The 18,736-nt window shown below is 46.4% G+C and overlaps 1 protein-coding gene across 3 annotated transcripts in view; it reads left to right on the top strand.

The window, feature by feature from the left end:
- Window positions 1-18,736, top strand: part of arid3c (AT rich interactive domain 3C (BRIGHT-like)) — a 91,091-nt gene that overhangs the window by 45,347 nt on the left and 27,008 nt on the right. For 2 of the 3 annotated variants that reach the window (XM_086111709.1, XM_086111710.1), the window contains exon 5: window positions 12,486-12,797. In XM_086111709.1, coding sequence (XP_085967835.1) covers window positions 12,486-12,797 — 312 coding nt within the window. Of the gene's footprint in view, window positions 1-12,485; window positions 14,598-18,736 lie in introns of those variants that run through there. The other variant, XM_086111711.1, reaches the window with a different exon arrangement.

Consider the following 18,736-nt stretch of genomic DNA (forward strand, 5'->3'; position numbering starts at 1 on the left):
CAATTAAAATTTTTTGTTAACTTTTCTTTTGATAGCGGTGCAGACACCCGCAGTGGCTCTTCTTGTTTTATGTTGGAGGGAAGAAATTTCATCTGTGCTGCATGTTACATGTTACACATACAGTACATTTGACAATAAAGTTTTATCTAATCCAATCCAAACAAGGCTGCAGGTCCCGAGATACCAACCTGTGCACAGCCTGGATTGATTACAAGAAAGCCTATGACTCGATGCCCCATACATGGATCACTGAATGCTTGGAGTTGTATAAAATGAACAGGACCCTAAGAGCCTTCGTTGCGAACTCGATGAGGATGTGGAAAACCACACTTGAAGCCAATGGCAAGCCACTTACCCAAGTGTCCAATCAAATGTGGCATATACCAAGGTGATGCACTCTCCCCACTGCTGTTCTGCATAGGACTGAACCCCCTAAGCCAAGTAATCACCAAGACAGGCTATGGAGCTACGAAGGTGGTGGAGAATGACTGAGCAAAGATCCTGTGGAACTTCCAGATCCAGACTGACAAGATGGTAATGGCGAACCAACCAGATATCGTGATCATAGATAAAGGACAGAGGAAAGCCGTTGTAGTGGATGTAGCGGTCCCAAGTGACGGTAACATCAGAAAGAAGGAACACGAGAAACTCGAGAAATACCAAGGGCTCAGAGAGGAGCTGGAGAGAGCCTGGAAGGTAAAGGTGACAGTCGTGCCTGTGGTGGTCGGAGCACTCGGGGCAGTGACCCCCAAACTCGATGAGTGGTTGCAACAGATCCCGGGAACAACATTGGACATCTCAGTCCAGAAATGTGCAGTGCTGGGAACAGCAAGGATCCTGCGCAGAACCCTCAAGCTTCATGGCCTCTGGTAGAGGACCCGAGCTGAATGAGGGACGGACACCACCCGAGGGGTGAGACGAGGATTTTTTATTCATATATATATCAATTTCTATGTATTAGAGCTGTCAGTTTAGCGCGTTTTTGTTGGCATTAATTTAAATGAATTTTAACGTGATTCAATTTTTTCTTGCGAGATTAACGCGGCACACGTCACAGCGGATGTTACGTTGCTCTATAAATAAACCAGAAACAAAACAACAAGCGCGCTGCATAGGTTCACGCACGTTTGTTTTGCCAGCCACGGCAGCGCGAAACACCGAAAACGGATACTTAGAGTTTATGAATGGAGAGTTTACTTTTAAAAAGTTGCCAGATCGTTCCACTGACAAGACCAAAGTTACCTGGATGTTTTGCAGTAGTAAACTGAGCTATCATCATAGCACGTCGAGTCTGAAATACCACCTAATGGCCAAGCACACAGCTGACGTGAGTACTCCGCCCCCTGGTCTCAGACAGACAGCTATGGATCATTTCAAAGCGAAGAAAATGAATGACATGATGAAGAACAAATTTGCTGAAGCCAGAGCTAAATGTATAGCTACTGCATGCAAGCCTGTCAACATTGTCCACAGCTCGACTCAAGCTGAAATCATTCGCATTGCGTCTAACGACTCCACTACGGATTGGCAGCGAGAGCCTCCATTACAAGCTGTGTACAGAGATCGTACGTCACGGAGAAGGCTCAGGTACACCAAGCAGGAGAAGACATTGTTTCGGGAGAGAAATAAGAGACTACGTTGATGAGCCTCTGGTGAATAAAGAGCAGGTCGCCTGTCGAATACGATGTATGCCACTGATGGGATTGTTACTTGTTTGCAACGATTTTGTGTGGAAGGTTACAGTGTTCCATGTTCATATAAATAAAGCGGGTGGAGCTTCTCTGTGTTCGTCCGACAGTGACGGGTTCCCTGAGGCATGTCGAGAGTTCAGCGGTGCAGTGGTAGTGACCTAGCGAACACTGAAAATAAAAAGTCTCCAGTGTTGTCATCGAACCAAGTGTAGTATCCGAAATGATGTCTACACAAAACCGGGCTTATCAACCTAGTCTCTTATTTCTCTCCTGAGACTTCCACGCAAGAAGGACCAACAGAATCAACTTAGCTTGACTGCTGTGTTCAAAGCAAATTTGAGAAAAACGAAGGATGCAACCATGGCTTAAATCCACTATCGGCTGAGTACTTGTTTACCCTAGATGTGCACTTTATAATGTTATATTGCTCTGTTTTGATTCCATAAAAAGAGCTGTTAAAGCAGCTGTTGTGTGACAAAATATTTTTTCACTGTTGTTGATGGACAGTAATATTGTGTGAGAGATTATGTGTGAATCACTGCTCCAAGTGAAAAATGTTCATGTAAAATTGAAAATCTAAATTCTTATTTCAGTAAATATTTGCATTTTGCACATAGAAAACTGATTCAGGATTCCATGTTGTAAATTTCCCCAGTGTGGGACAAATAAAGGATATCTTATGTTGATGAGAGCATTAAAATGGGGAAAGTAGGACAAAAATATAAAAGGAAATTCAGAAACGATAAAAAATGCGTGAGTAATCACGATTAATTTTTAGCGAATTTGAGTTAATTATGACAGTTGCATTTTTAATTTGATTAAATATTTTAATCGTTTGACAGCTCTAATATATACTGTGTATATATATACATGGCGGCGACCGGGCGGTATATATATATATATATACATACCAGTGGTTAGCACGTCGGCTTCACAGTGCAGAGGTAGTCTGCACTGTGCACTGCACTGCACTGCTGGTCGATTCCAGCTCCGGCCTCCCTGTGTGGAGTTTGCATGTTCTCCCCGGGCCTGTGTGGGTTTTCTCCGGGTGCTCCGGTTTCCTCCCACATTCCAAAAACATGCATGGCAGGCTGTTTGGACGTTCTAAATCGTCCCTGGGTGTAAGTGTGGGCGTGGATGGTTGTTCGTCTCTGTGTGCCCTGTGATTGGCTGGCAACTGATTCAGGGTGTCCCCCGCCTACTGCCCGAAGACGGCTGGGATAGGCTCCAGCACCCCCCACGACCCTAGTGAGGATCAAGCGGTTCGGAAAATGGATGTATATATATATAGAGAGAGAGAGAGAGAGAGAGAGAGAGAGAGAGACAGAGAGAGAGAGAGAGAGAGAGAGAGAGAGGGGTCGACTGGTTAGTACAGGGGTCCCCAACCGCGGGTCCACGGACCGTTACCGGTCCACAGGGCATTTGGTACCGGGCCGCACAGAAAGAACTTGCCTTAATTCCGTTTTATTTATTTCGTAATACGAAAGATGTTTTATTTTGAAAAATTACCGGATTCTCCGTCACATCTGTCTGTGTCACGCTTGACACGCGTCAAACCACGCTTCTGCGTCACGTGACCGATTACGCTAAAAAAAAAGAAGAAAAAATTAGTAAAAAAACTGCTGGAGATCGCAAATGACGGCGGCCTTAATAGGACGTTCGAGACAACTGGATTAATGTTATGGCTGAATATTCTGAGATCGCCACAATAGACAACACACCCCAAGGTTTGTACATCCACCTCACAGTGCAGAGGTTGTGAGTTTGAATCCGGCCTCAGCCTTCCTATGTGGGGTTTGCATTCTCCCCGTGCCAACATAGGTTTTCTCTGGGTACTGTACTCTGGTTTCCTCCTAAATTACAAAAACATGCATGCTAGGTTGACTGAACGCTCTAAATCTTCCCCAGGTGTGATTGTGAGTGTAAATGATTTTTTTCTCTGTGTGTACTGCAATTGGCTGGCAATCAATTCAGGTTGTACCGCGCCTACTGCTGCGATGGCTCCAGCACGCCTGCAACTGTAGTGAGAATAAGAGGATTAGAAAAAAGGCTGCTTCAAAAAGAACATAACTAGACAAAGGGCCCTATTTTTGTTATAAATTAAATTGAACCCAAAAATGTTGTCAAATGTACCTTCAGGGGATGGCATGCCACATTGTTTGAAAATCGCTAATTGAGAGGATTAATGCCACGTACAGTATGTGTTGAAATTTTTTTTGCTCCCACAGAACACCAATGATGGCAAATTAACAAGATTCAGTAATTCCCAACCACTGTGCTGTGGCCATGCGCCATAAACTGCTGGGCCATGGGAAATAATCCAATTGTACTGAATTTGATAAAAGTCAAGTCAAGTCAACTGTATTTATAGAGCACTTTCAAACAGCCATCGCTGCATACAAAGTGCTGTACATGGAGCAATTTAACATGCACAATAAAGAGTAAGACAAATCAGTAATAAAGGCGGTAGAAAGCACCAAACAGAAAAACCAAGAACAAATCTAAGTCATGCTGAGTCGAATGCCAAAGAATACAAGTGAGTTTTGAGGAGGGTTTTGAAGATGGGCAGCGAGGAGGCTTGCCGAATGTTCAGTGGGAGGTCATTCCAGAGAGAGGGACCAGCAACAGAAAAGGCTCGATCCCCTCTGAGCCTCAGTTTAGTTCTTGGTACTTCTAATAATGTCTGGTCCACAGACCTGAGGCGCCGGGCAGGTGTGTAGGGGCGGATGAGCTCAGAGAGGTAAGGTGGGGCTAGATTATTCAGAGATTTGAAAACAAATAAGAAGATCTTGAAAATAACTCTAAAATGAATGGGGAGCCAGTGAAGGGATGCCAGAGTAGGAGTTATGTGCTCCCTCTTATGAGTACCAGTCAAGAGGCGAGCAGCGGCATTCTGGACCAGCTGAAGGCGCTTAATGGAGGACTGGCGGACTCCAAAGTAAAGGGCATTGCAGTAATCAAGCCGGGATGTGACAAAAGCATGAATTACTGTCTCAAAGTGTTCATGTGAGAGGAGAGGTTTTATTTTGGCCAGCTGTCTAAGGTGAAAGAAGCTGGATTTAACAACGCCACCAATTTGCCGATCAAGTTTAAAATCACTGTCCAGTTTAAGGCCCAAGTTTGAGACTGTAGACTTAAGATAAGGAGACAGGGGGCCCAAGTCTACAGGATGGGATGTACAAGGGCCACTGGGACCAAACAATATCACCTCTGTCTTCTTTTCATTGAATTTCAAGAAATTTTGTGCCATCCAGGTTTTGATTTCTTCCAGACAGGATAGGAGTGGCCTTAATGAGAAGGCGTCTTTCTTGCTCAGTGGGACATAGATCTGGCAGTCATCTGCATAGCAGTGGAAGGGAATACCATGTTTCCTTAAGATGGAACCCAATGGGAGCAGATACAACGAAAACAGCAGAGGCCCCAGTATTGAGCCCTGTGAAACACCACATGACAGGGGAGCAGTGCGTGACTCAGAGCAGCCAAGGCTGACACAAAAGGTTCTGTCAGCTAAATAGGACCTAAACCACTCAAGAGCACTGCCGCCAATGCCCACCAAGTGCTGCAAACGAGTCAGTAGAATACTGTGATCCACTGTATCAAATGCTGCAGTTAAGTCCAATAAAACTAGACACACGTGGTCTCCAGCGTCATTTGCCAGGAGGATGTCATTAGAAACGCGTAACAGGGCTGACTCCGTGCTATGCATCGTCTTGAAACCTGACTGGAAGACCTCCAAGATGTTATGTTCATCCAAGAAAATTTTCAACTGCATGTGCACCACTTTTTCCAGAATTTTGGAAATGAAAGGCAGTTTGGAAATGGGCCTGAAACTTGACAGCACATCTGGATCAAGACCAGGTTTCTTGATCAAGGGTTGGACCAAAGCATGTTTAAACTGTTGGGGAACTATACCAGAAGAGAGGCTGCTGTAATGATATCCAAGACCGATGCGCCAATACTCGGGAGAACCTCCCGAAAGAAGTGCGGGGGAAGAGAGTCGCAAGGGGAGCCAGATGGCTTCGTCTGGCGAACTACCTCCTCCAAAAGCGTCAAGGACACAGTTTCAAAAGAATTTAGCACAGCTGAACATGGAACATGGACAGAGGGGTCAGATGCGGTATTTGAGACCGGAGTCCTCGCTGTAGAGACCTTATCAATGAAAAACTGAAGGAATCTGTTGCACATCTCGGGTGAAGAATCCGAGCAAGTAGGCAGAGGGGGTTTGAGTACAGAATCTATCGTTTTAAATAGTGCGCGTGGGTTGTGACGGTTAGCTTGAATAAGGTCCGACAGATATTCTCTTTTGGCCTCTTTTACTGTGAGCTGGTAGTTACGCCAGCAGTCTTTCCAAATTTGATAAGAGACATGCAATTTGTCTTTTTTCCACTTGCGTTCGGCTTTGCGACACCCCTGCCTAGCTGCTCGGGTAATGTCGTGAAACCATGGCTCGGGTTTAGGTTTTGGGAGCACAGTTTTTGAAGGAGCCACCAAATCCAGGATGGCACGGCATGATGAGTTGCACCAAGAGGTGAGTTCTTCCGTGTTAGACGAGGGTACGCAAAGGTTATTAAAGGCATCAGAGAAACGACTAGCAGTGCGAGGGTTAAAAATTCTGCGTTTACAACTAATAGCGGCAGATTTCACAGCAGCATGCGATAAGACTATGTCAAATAAAACTGCCATGTAATAATAATAATAATAATAATAATAATAATAATACATTTTATTTATAAGCGCCTTTCAAGACACCCAAGGACACTTTACAATAACAAAAGACATCAGGCACAAAGACACAAAACAATACGAGTTGAGCAGCGGCAGCCAAAACGCGCCAGCGTTCACTCAACCCGAAAGTCAGAAAGAAACCACAAGGGAGGGAGAGGGGGAGAAAAAAACCCCACGCTCGAACTACCCTCATTTGAGGATAATTTGAGTGAGGCAAAAAACTCCTGCACAAGCATATGACAGTTACAACAGGTCACAAGACATAAACAATGAAGACGGTGAAACAAGGGAATGTATGAGGGAGGGGGTGATGGTGGGGGACTAGCTTCCGTGCGTACTTTCATCAGGGGAAGGTCGAGATAGCAGATGTTGTTTTGGTAGCAGGCTGCCCAAGAATTTAAGACAGCCTTGAGTCCGTGTCTTATGTCTCTTTAGTGGCGTCGATCAGCCAAATCCGTGTTTTCAGTCAATATTTGAGCACGGATTCCAGTTTCTCCAAGTTCTTGACCATCTTGCAGAGACGCTCCAAAACCGCAACAGTTTGTGGTTGAGCACAGTCTGAGTCTGAGTGTTGGACATCCGCGTTATGCCATCCTTAGACCGGCAGCCTCTTCACTTCCAATAGAGCCGCTCCCGTCGGTTGAATTTTGCGATAGATCAGGAAACTGCTAACACCAAACAGCACCATACCTGTTATCGGAAGGCCGAAAATGTAGATGTCATCCACATCCTCAACGGACAGTGTTGACAGGCACACCATTCTCCGCTTCCTCCAAGGATCTAGGGTGTACCCAGCAGCAAAAGTCCCCGAGGGGCAAGTAGGCTCCCCACTGCCTGCTCTTCTCATCGAGAAAATGTTGTCGATGGCATCGAGAGACCAGCCAACCAATTCCATGTTTGTTTTTAGGATGAAAATACGACAGGAGGCTAGGAAAAGTCAGACAAAGACAGCACATGGACTGAGTGGCGAGCAGGGAAGGGTGGGGTGGGGGTGGGGGACAGGAGCAGAAAGCAAAAGCGTCCGCCTTCGTCGAGAGCCAAGCAAGAAGATACTTGGCTCCCGACGTAGATGTGATCAGAAATCCCATTTTCAAGGACTTCCAGATTTGACACCGGTAGACCATAAGCAAGGACAAGGTCTAAAATATGACATTGTTCATTGTTCGGGCTGGTCACATACTGCACAAAATTAAAAGAGTCGATAAGTCTTAAGAAGTCCTTTGCTAGTGGTTTCTCCGGACAGCACACATGGATATTAACTCATTGAATACCACCCCTTTTCACTGGAGCAACCCCCCTCAATCCCTCACATTTTACTGAATTTTGACTGATTTGCAAGGCCCACAGAATTTTCTGTTCTATGGCTATATATACATGCAACCTGTCAAATGAAAGGTGAGACTCTCTTCCTTCAGCAGAAAAAAAGTTTGTTTCTATCTTTCTCCGTTCGTTGGCAATCAGCATTAGAAAACTGCTAAGTTTTATGGAAAAGGCCGATTTTCTGCAGAAATCCAGAGAAAATGAGCTTTTTGTAAAAGCATGCATTTCAAGCATCATTTCAAGTTTTACACTATTTTTTGCTTTTGTGACAGCTCAAATACCTCAATAATGTGTTCCTCCTACAAAAGAACATTACAAATAATGTTTTTGTAGCAAAATAATTTATTTGCACACAACAAAACTAGTGAACTATGAACAAAAGTGCAGCTGTGGAGAAGATGGTTTTTGGCTTGCATCCAGTTTGTCACCACATCGATTCATCCCACCACGTCCAGATGCACGACCTATAAATTATAGAAACATAAGAAGTTGCAAATATATCTTGCTGCAGAGTGAGGTACAATACTTTTATTTACCTTTCTTTCCACCACCAAAGCGAGGAGTCGTCATCTTTTGGCTTCTGGTTGGACAATCTGTAATTTATAGAAGTATGTACAATTACCACACTTTTATTTTTCTATTTTTCTTATTGTTGCTTTCCACTTACATTTCAACATCTCACACACACACACACACATACATGCTCACACACTGCTATTTACACCATCCATTCCACATTGCTCAGCATCCAATTTGAAATGAAATGGAATATGAATTTAACACTAGTGGTTTTAGCATAGCTGAGCGGACCAAATGTGTCCTGTTTTTTTTGTTTAGTTTTTTTAAAACCTAGTCAGCACATATACGGCGCATATTTTCATCCACATCTACGAGACGCATCAACCGTAACCATAAATGATTAGTGTTACTGGCAACTTCATAGTATAGCGGGGAATGTAGTACATAAAAGTGACTGATGAGGCATAAGAAGTGATGAAGTTTTGAATGGGAACTTGCAAGCTAGTCAGCAGTTACCTCCTCGTTCCAGCGGCTCTGGCGAGGACTCTCAGCTGCTTTCCGTTATGTCCGAAGGCACGTATTCGTCCGACATATCGGGATCCAAATCGCTCTCCAATTCATCGTTTTCGCCGTCGTCATTACGAGACGATTCCAACGAATCGCTGACGTGTGCCCGGCGTCGGCCATGCGAAGCAATGCAGCCTCTTTGCCGTCATCGCTGGAAGTCGCCGGGGAGACGATTTGTGGGCGATGTGGGGCATCGCGAGTCACAAAATGCTCTGCCAAGCGATGATCGCTGACGTGGAGCAAGTTCATCTTCATCAGATGAACTCGAAACTCGGCGTGAGCTATGCGGGCTGTGTGTAGCACGCCATGTTTGTGCAGGCCGACGTTCGTTTGACGGGTGCCGCTTTCGATTAGTGACCGAAGCGTCATTTTCTCTTCCACACAAACACCATCTCCTTTGTTGTTTTGTTTCGAGGACGCTTTTATACCGAAAAAAAATCATTTTTAGTTAGTTGTTTCTTTTTCTCCATCGTTGCTAGTTGCTAATGTTCCAATCCACTATCCACATACGCCCCTCCTACTACTTCGATGTTTGTTTTTGTTTGCAACGGCCTTCACGGCCTTTGCAACGGCCTTCACCCTGCAACGGCTTCTTCCTTGGCGCGCACGACATCTCTGATCATGGCGGCCCAAGCGCGGCGATCCTGTGCCAGGTCAACCGACAGCTTCAGCCAGTCCTGGTTCCACCGTCTCAGACCCACCACCTGGGGGCCGGAAAGGTACGCGAGGTCTTCTTTCATCGTGGTGGCCCAGGTCTTGACTTGTCCACCACGCCGCTTGCGCCAGGCTGGCATAGGAGCAGGAAGGAGAACGTCCCTGATCAACTCGCCCTCCTGGTGGCATGCCGCATGCCCGAACCAACGGAGTCGGCGTTGCAGGAGACACGCTGGTAAGGGGCGAAGGTACAGGCAGCGACGAAGGTCAGCAGTGGGGACCCGGTCCGATCGGCGGCGGCGGAGAATACGGCGGACGCAATCGTTATCAAAGACTTCCAGCTCGCGCTGGTCAGCCACTCTCATAGGCCAGGTCTCACAGCCATAAAGCAGGATGGTCCGCACGATTGCCTGGTAGACACGCCCCTTTGTCACCGCCGAGATCTTGCGCCGACCCCACAGATGGCGTTGTTGGCGCATAAAGGCGGATCTGGCGGCCCCGATGCGGTTCACGACTTCTGCTTCTCCTTGCCCCGACGGAACCACAGAGCAGCCGAGATATGTGAAGGAATCAACGTTTTCCAGGGTCACGCCCTCCAGTGACAGTGACCGTTGGTCAGCTGGGTTGGTGAGGGAGGACATGATCTTGGTCTTCGAGGCATTGATGCATGCGCATTCCAACGGTCAGGGCCGTTCGATGGATTTTCATCAGCGCGTTTTCAACTTCCTCGAACGTGTTTCCAAGTAGAGCGATGTCATCTGCGTATGCCAGGTCCGACACTGCGACATCTCGGCCGACCCTCACGCCCTCAAAGCCATGGAGAGCAGTGTTGAGGATGTGATCGATGGCAGAGTTGAATAAGGTTGGCGAGAGCGCGCAGCCTTGTCGGACGCCGACCGCACCTCGAAGGTTTCTGATTCGCTGCCGTAGGCCCGCACTCGGACTCGGGTTGACCGGTAGTATCCCTGGATGAGCCGAAGCAGTTTCACAGGGATCCCGTCAGCCTTCATGATCATCCACAACAAACCCCGGTCAACTGAATCAAATGCTGCGGCAAAGTCGATGAAGCACACGACTGTTGGTTGTTGGTAGGCCCATCGTTGCTCCAGGGTGCGACGCAGGCTAAAGATCTGGTCTACACATCCCGTTCCAGGGCGAAAGCCACCCTGAGTTGGGCGAGTCCGGTGGTCACGGGCCATCTGGAAGCGTCTCAGCAGAAGGAAAACGAATGCTTTTGCAGCCACATCGAGAAGGCTAATGCCTCTGTAGTTGGCGCACAGCTTCTTGTCTCCCTTCTTGAAAAGGGGTATTAACACTGCTTCGCTCCAGTCATCCGGGATGGTCTCGGACGTCCACACGGCGTTGTAGACGCGATGAAGCCACGCTGCGAAGACGTCAATGTCGCTTTTGTAAACTTCCGCCGGGATGCCGTCTTTACCTGGGGCTTTATTATTCCTGAGCTGACGCAGGACGCCTCGAATTTCGTCTACTTCGATGGCGTGATCCTGGTTGATTTTTGCACCACTGCGACCCGATGGCCATTTTTTTGCTATTTAACATTGCCGTCAAGCCTAATCCTGTGGTGAGAAGTTGCATCAGACTCTCTTGCACCCTCCCCCATGAAAACACGTGATTGACGTATTAATACGTCATGGGGAGGGAGCGGCTATGCGCTAATTGAAGTATTTATACGTCACAGGGTGTAAATGAGTTAAAATCCCCCATTAGGAGGATATGATCATATCTCAGCCTGATCTCCGCAAGAAAGGTTGAAAAGTCGCTTAAAAAGTCTTTGTTGTATTTAGAAGGAAACGGTAAATGACAGCACAGAGCACCGGGACAACACGACCGACTTCAAAGAAGGTTGCTTCAAAGCTGGCGGCCGATGTGGCGAATGTGCACCGTTTACCTTTGAAATTGTTCTTAAAGACACTCACCGTTCCTCCACCACGGCCTGATGTCCTCGGGGTATCAAGGAAACCACAGTCAGGTGGCAAGAATTCAAGCAAAGCGTTGTACTCACCAGTACCTGCCCAAGTCTCCGTCAGACACAGGAAATCCAAGTCATTGGAAAGGAAATACTCCCTCAGAATATGGGTCTTGTTCGTCAGCGATATTATAAAAATATAAATACTGTTCTTTTGCATAATAACCTATGTTTTTTACTCTTAAAAATTTCGACCAACATAAATCATTTCAAAATATTCTCCACCATGAATATGATCTATTGCAAATTTAACTTAAAAAAAATAGCAATTGTAAAAATAAATAAATAAACAATATGGTAGAGCATGAGTAAATCTTAAACTGAGATGTATTTGCACACATGTTCACACCCGCTTACAAGTGAGGATATGCCAGTGTTCAGAATTAAACAATCACATTCAAACTCAGGTTAAATGGGAGTCATCATACAACTGCCACCATATAAAGTGCTTCTGATTGACCCCAAATATCTTTTTGTCTTCTTCAGGAGTAAGTTTCTCCTGTCATTTTTGTGATTGCATCTTATGCTACAGTCAGAGTGAACGGCTGCTCAGTTTCCCATAGAGAGGCAATGCAGTTATCGTGGTCAGGCGTGGTTGCATGCCAGGCAGTTAGTTAGAATGGTTTGAAGCAAAGATTTTGCTCCTTCGCCCATTGCGCTGTGATAAGCTGAATTGAACCTTCGGTGGCATCTGTTGGTGACAGCCAATCGGCATCAAGAGCATACCACCTCATACACATGCGCAGCACAAGCACACAAGTTGGAAAAAGAACACTTCCCAAGGGCTACTTTTCACCAGTCCAGTGTCAACATCGGACCCCGCCCCCAACCACCACCAACACCACACACACACGCACACACGCACAAAAATAATCGGGATCTCTGAGCAGTCGCTGCTCATGCCCCTGTAATAATTTCGTCAGAAGCAATCGATACCTCACAGCACCCGCTGCCCTAAAAATAAAAATTGCATTAATTATAATCTACAGGAAGTCAAACATAGACTGTCTTCTCTTTTCCAGATGATTCCGTGGTGGCCAGCTCTCTGTCCAGTCGGGTTGTCCTCCCTTTGTCTCCTAGTGGCCATCACATTACATCTGTGACTACCGAGGCAGCAGCTGTGGCTCAGCCGATGGCAGTGACTCAAGCTGCAGCTGCTATTCAGGCTTCTACTCTGGAGCAGCGAAGAGACAAACTGGAAAGCAGCGAACCCCCAGAGAAGAAGATGATGGGAGAAGAAGAACAGCAAAGGGTCATTCAGCAAACATCAAAACATGATATGCTGGCTTCAATGATTCAACTACCCCTGAGCATCAAATTCAACAACAGCAGAGGTGACAGTCTCCGATCTCAGTCTCAGTCATTGTGTTCATTAGACCATTGATAGACAAACTTCTACAGCACAGATTAGTGATGAGTATTTCGGGGCTGTTTCCACCATTTTTCAAGATGTGTGAGTCATAGGCTTTCTTGTAATCAATCCAGCCTGTGCACAGGTTGGTATGTATTGTGCGACTGTTCTGGAGGTGGTTTTGGAGGTGTTTGGCTCCTCTGGTATCTCGACCAATGCCCTTCTGTGCTTCGCTCATGTATTGATCCATGTGTCCACTTAGCTTAGCCACAATGATGCCTGACATGAGCTTCCATGTTGTGGAGGGACAGGTTATTGGCCGATAGTTGGATGGGACTGAAGCCTTTGAGGGATCCTTCATGATCAGGTTAGTTCGCCCTTCGGTTAGCCATCCTGGGTGAGTCCCATTCCTAAGCAACTGTGCTGCTAGGCGCTCATGGATTGCTGTGAGTTTCTTTAGCCAGTAGGTGTGGACCATGTCCGGGCCTGGTGCTGTTAAAATATTTAATCGTGATAAAAAAACGCAACTGTCAAAATTAACTCAAAATTAATCTGGATTAGTCACACATTTTTTATCGTTTCTAAATTTCCTTTTTTTTGTCCTATTTTTCCCCGTTTTAATGCTCTCATCAACATGGATCATGGATCAGTTTTCTATGTGCAAAATACAAATATTTACTGAAACAACAATTTCGATTTTCAATTTTACATGAACATTTTTCACTTGGAGCAGTTATTCACACATAATCTCTCACACAATATGACTGTCCATCAACAACAGTGAAAAAAATATTTTGTCACACAACAGCTCCTTTAACAGCTCTTTTTAGGGAATCAAAACAGAGCAATATAACATTATAAAGTGCACATCTAAGGTAAACTAGTACTCAGCCGATAGTGGATTTAAGCCATGGTTGCATACTTCGTTTTTCTCAAGTTTGCTTTGAACATAGCAGTCAGGCTATGTTGATTCTGTTGGTCCTTCTTGCGCGGAAGTCTCTCTATGGTTTTGTGTAGACATCATTTCTGATGACTACACTTGGTTCGAGGCACAACACTGGAGACGTTTTATTTTCAGTATGGTCGCTACCACTGCACCGCTGAACTCTCAACGTGCCTCAGCACCGTCACTGTCAGACGAACACAGAAAAGCTCCACCCCCTTTATTTATATGGACACGGAACATGGTAACCTTCCACACAAAATAGTTCCAAACAAGTAACAATCGTGTCAGTGGCATACATCGTACTCAACAGGCTACCTGCTCTTTATTCACCAGAGGCTCACCAACCTAGTCTCTTATTTCTCTCCAGAAACAATGTCTTCTCCCGCTTCATACAATTTCTGTACATAGCTTGGAATGGAGACTCTCGCTGGCAATCCGTAGTGGAGTCTTCGTCGTGTCGGGTTCGTATGTCATACAGTTCATAAAAATCAATTAAAAAAAGAAGTTGTAAAATTATGTTCTTAATTGTCCATAATTTTCAGGGAAATCTTCTAAAATCCATAAAAATCCATAAAAATTAACCTGTGGTGTTCACTTCTTTTGTGTATGTCATTTTCCCCACCCTTCCAATTCATAGTTTTGTCGGAACATGCAGGACCTGGTACCCGCTCTGCTTTTTTGCCGTCTCCGATTCGTGATCACTTCGGGTCATTTCGGGAAACAACAATATATTGAGGCCATCCTGGGGCAGTAAATGGATGGTTTGGTTGCCGGCTCGGCAAACAATTACCGTATTTTCTGGAAAAATCTATTCATCGAATTTATCGACCTCAACAAGTGAAAGACAAATATGTAGCGACGCCACTCGAGCGAAGCGCGCCTCAGCAGTCGATAGTCCGCTGCTCTCTGCTGTGTGTGTGTCAGCTAAGCTTAGCTGTTGTTTCGGCTAGGCTAGCTTTTTGTTGTCGTAGATCAAAGCGTATTTGATTTGTGACGTCGGTTGCTTGGTTGAAACCAAAAGACGTGTGCGTGCGCACATGTTGGCGCGGACGCACACACAGCAGAGAGCAGCGGACTTTCGACTGCTGAGGAGTGCTTCGCTCGAGTGGCGTCGCTACAAATATTCCGGGACAATGCTATTTTGAAGTGGCGTGGCTGGAGAAGCCGGAGTTCCGTGATTGGGTCAGAAAAATTGCTGGCCTACTGCCGAGTGTGCAACAAGGGCATCTCCGTGAGAGGTAAAACTTGTCATAGCCTCCAGGTCAAGTCAAATGCATTGAGGCACACAGCAAAACAGAAGAAAATTGATCGCCAAGAACTTGCAAAAGAGATTGAGGAGAAAACTAAGTCACTGTCTGCTATTCCCTAATTGTCATATCAGTTTCATATTTGTCATGATAAAACATGTCTGATCATTGAAGGTGATATGGGGGAAAATAATAGGGTTGGACCATTTGGGATTTAGACTTGTGACATGCATTTCAGCTGTTCAGGTATACTGGATACTGCTAAGATGGGCAATCAATACGACTGTTAGTGAAACCAGATGTTTCGAAACTGTTCAGGTGACCCATATGACCATTAGCTCTGTTCTTAGAGGTAAGTTTATTCGAAAATAAATTGAAGTTTTATATTTTCTCAATTAAAATTTTTCTTTGTGTGTTTTATTTGAGAATTCATTAAAAAGGTTTTTTTCATACAGGTAGCAAAGTGAAAATTTGACATACAGTATGTCAAATAAAGGATTAAGTGATTGCCCCTAAAAGTAAAGATATGCCCTTCCTTTGGCAGCAATGATTTGAACACCAGCTCAGTGATATGTGGCTTTCTGTTCAGTCCGTGTATTGCTGAGCGGGCATTAAATCCACTGTGAATCCCCCGCTGAATGGAGAAAAAGTCCTTAAAAAATGGCTAAACTGGTCCACAAAAATAACGCACTAAACTGACAGCACAAATATATATAATTTTTTTAAAAATCCTCGTCTCACCCCCCTTCGGGTGGTGTCCGTCCCTCATTCAGCTCGGGTCCTCTACCAGAGGCCAGGAAGCTTGACGGTTCTGCTCAGTATCCTTGCTGTTCCCAGCATTGCAGATTTCTGGACTGAGATGTCCGATGTTGTTCCCGGGATCTGTTGCAACCACTCATCGAGTTTGGGGGTCACTGCCCCGAGTGCTCCGACCATCACAGGCACGACTGTCACCTTTACCTTCCAGGCTCTCTCCAGCTCCTCTCTGAGCCCTTGGTATTTCTCGAGTTTCTCGTGTTCCTTCTTTCTGATGTTTCCATCACTTGGGACCGCTACATCCACTACAACGGCTTTCCTCTGCCCTTTATCTATGATCACGATATCTGGTTGGTTCGCCATGACCATCTTTTCAGTCTGGATCTGGAAGTCCCACAGGATCTTTGTTCTGTCATTCTCCACCACCTTCGGAGGTGTTTCCCATTTTGACCTTGGGGTTTCCAGTCCATACTCCGCACAGATGTTTCGGTAGACCATGCCAGCCACCTGGTTATGGCGTTCCATGTCGGCTTTCCCTGCCAGCATCTTACACCCTGCAGTTATGTGTTGGATCGTCTCAGGTGCCTCTTTGCACAACCTACACCTTGGGTCTTGTCTGGTGTGGTATATCTGGGCCTCAATGGCTCTGGTGCTCAGGGCCTGCTCCTGAGCAGCCAGGATGAGTGGCTCTGTGCTGTCCTTCAGGCCAGCCCTCTCTAGCCACTGATAGGACTTCTTGAGATCAGCCACTTCAGTTATGGTCCGGTTATGGTACATCCCGTGTCGGGGCTTGTCCCCCCATGATGGTCCCTCTTCCAGCGCCTCATCCTCTGTTCCCCATTGTCTGAGACATTCTCTGAGTACGTCATCCGTTGGAGCCTTCTCCTTGATGTATTCATGGAGCTTGGATGTTTCATCCTGGACAGTGGCTCTCACACTCACTAGTCCCCGGCCTCCTTACTTTCGGCTTGCGTACAGTCTCAGGGTGCTGGATTTGGGATGCAACCCTCCATGCATGGTTAGGAGCTTTCGGGTCTTAACTTCCGTGGTATGAATCTCTTCCTTTGGCCACCTTATTATTCCTGCAGGGTATCTGATCACTGGCAGGGCAGAGCTGTTTATTGCCCGGGTCTTATTCTTGCCATTGAGCTGGCTTCTTAGGACTTGCCTCACTCGCTGGAGGTATTTGGCCGTAGCCGCTTTCCTTGTTGCCAGTTCGAGATTGCCATTGGCTTGTGGTATACCGAGGTACTTGTAGCTGTCCTCAATGTCTGCTATTGTTCCTTCAGGGAGTGAGACCCCTTCAGTGCGGACTACCTTTCCTCTCTTAGTCACCATCCGACTACATTTCTCAAGCCTGAATGACATCCCGATGTCGCTGCTGTAGATCCTGGGTGTGTGGATCAGGGAGTCTATGTCCCCTTCGCTCTTAGCATACAGCTTTATGTCATCCATGTAGAGGAGGTGACTGATCGTAGCTCCATTTCTGAGGCGGTATCCATAGCCTGTCTTGGTGATTACTTGGCTTAGGGGGTTCAGTCCTATGCAGAACAGCAGTGGGGAGAGTGCATCACCTTGGTATATGCCACATTTGATGGACACTTGGGTAAGTGGCTTGCCATTGGCTTCAAGTGTGGTTTTCCACATCCTCATCGAGTTTGCAACGAAGGCTCTTAGGGTCCTGTTCACCTTATACAACTCCAATCATTCAGTCATCCATCTATGTGGCATCGAGTCATAGGGTTTCTTGTAATCAATCCAGGCTGTGCATAGGTTGGTATGTCGGGACCTGCAGTCTTGTGCGACTGTTCTGTCAACCAGGAGTTGATGTTTGGCTCCTCTGGTATCTCTACCAATGCCCTTCTGTGCTTCGCTCATGTATTGATCCATGTGTACACTTATCTTAGCCGCAATGATGCCTGACATGAGCTTCCATGTTGTGGAGAGACAGGTTATTGGCCGATAGTTGGATGGGACTGCACCCTTTGAGGGATCCTTAATGATCAGGATCGTTCGCCCATCAGTTAGCCATCCTGGGTGAGTCCCATCCCTCAGCAGCTGGTTCATTTGTGCTGCTAGGCGCTCATGGAGTGCTGTGAGTTTCTTTAGCCAGTAGGTGTGGACCATGTCCGGGCCTGGTGCTGTCCAGTTCTTCATATCTGAGACTCTTTCCTGTATGTCTGCCACTGTTATGGTAACTGGCTTCTGTTCAGGGAGGTTGCTGTGCTCCTCTCTCAGGGTCACCAGCCATTGTGCATTGCTGTTATGTGCAACCTCCTTCTCCCATATGCCTTTCCAGTACCTTTCAGTTTCCAGTCTTGGTGGGTCAGCTCTGTTGTTAGGACCCTGCCACTGAGCGTACACTTTCGCAGGTTGTGTTGCGAACAGCCTGTTTATTCGTCTGGCCTCATTCTCTTTCGTGTACCGCTTTAGGCGGCTGGACAAGGCTTGGAGAGCCTTTGTTTGGCAGTTTCGAGTGCTTCAGGTATGGTCATCTGGATGTACCTCTCGGTTATCGGCCTTTTCATCACACCTCTCTGGGCCTCTGTCAATTGACTCACATCTTTCCGAGGCGCCTTGATCTTAGCCTCCAACCGTATTTTCCATGGTGAAAAACGTATCTCATGGCTTCCATGGTTGGTCTTATAGCCAAGCATCTCTAGGATCACTGATGCTGAAGCGTATATCAGCTCATTGGTTTCCGTGATCGTTACGGTAGGGATCGTCCTCAGTGCTGCATTCACACTTTCCATGAGACTTTCAGGTGGTACTTCACATAGCCGTTGTATTCGGTTTCTAGGTTGCCCAGCTTTCATTCTCGCCATGATCTTAGCTTTCAGGTCAGTTGCTGCCTCGCTCAGCATTTCATTCATTGGGGCTGGCCTCCCAATCTCATCATCTGCATTCATTGGGGCTTGCCTCCCAATCTCTGGTATGACCTCCTCCTCTGATCTGGCAGCCTGGGGCCCTTCA

This window comes from Hippocampus guttulatus, chromosome 5, assembly GCF_054856545.1.
Source record: "Hippocampus guttulatus isolate MCC_2025c chromosome 5, RoL_Hgut_1.0, whole genome shotgun sequence".
In the NCBI taxonomy this organism is placed as follows: domain Eukaryota; kingdom Metazoa; phylum Chordata; class Actinopteri; order Syngnathiformes; family Syngnathidae; genus Hippocampus; species Hippocampus guttulatus.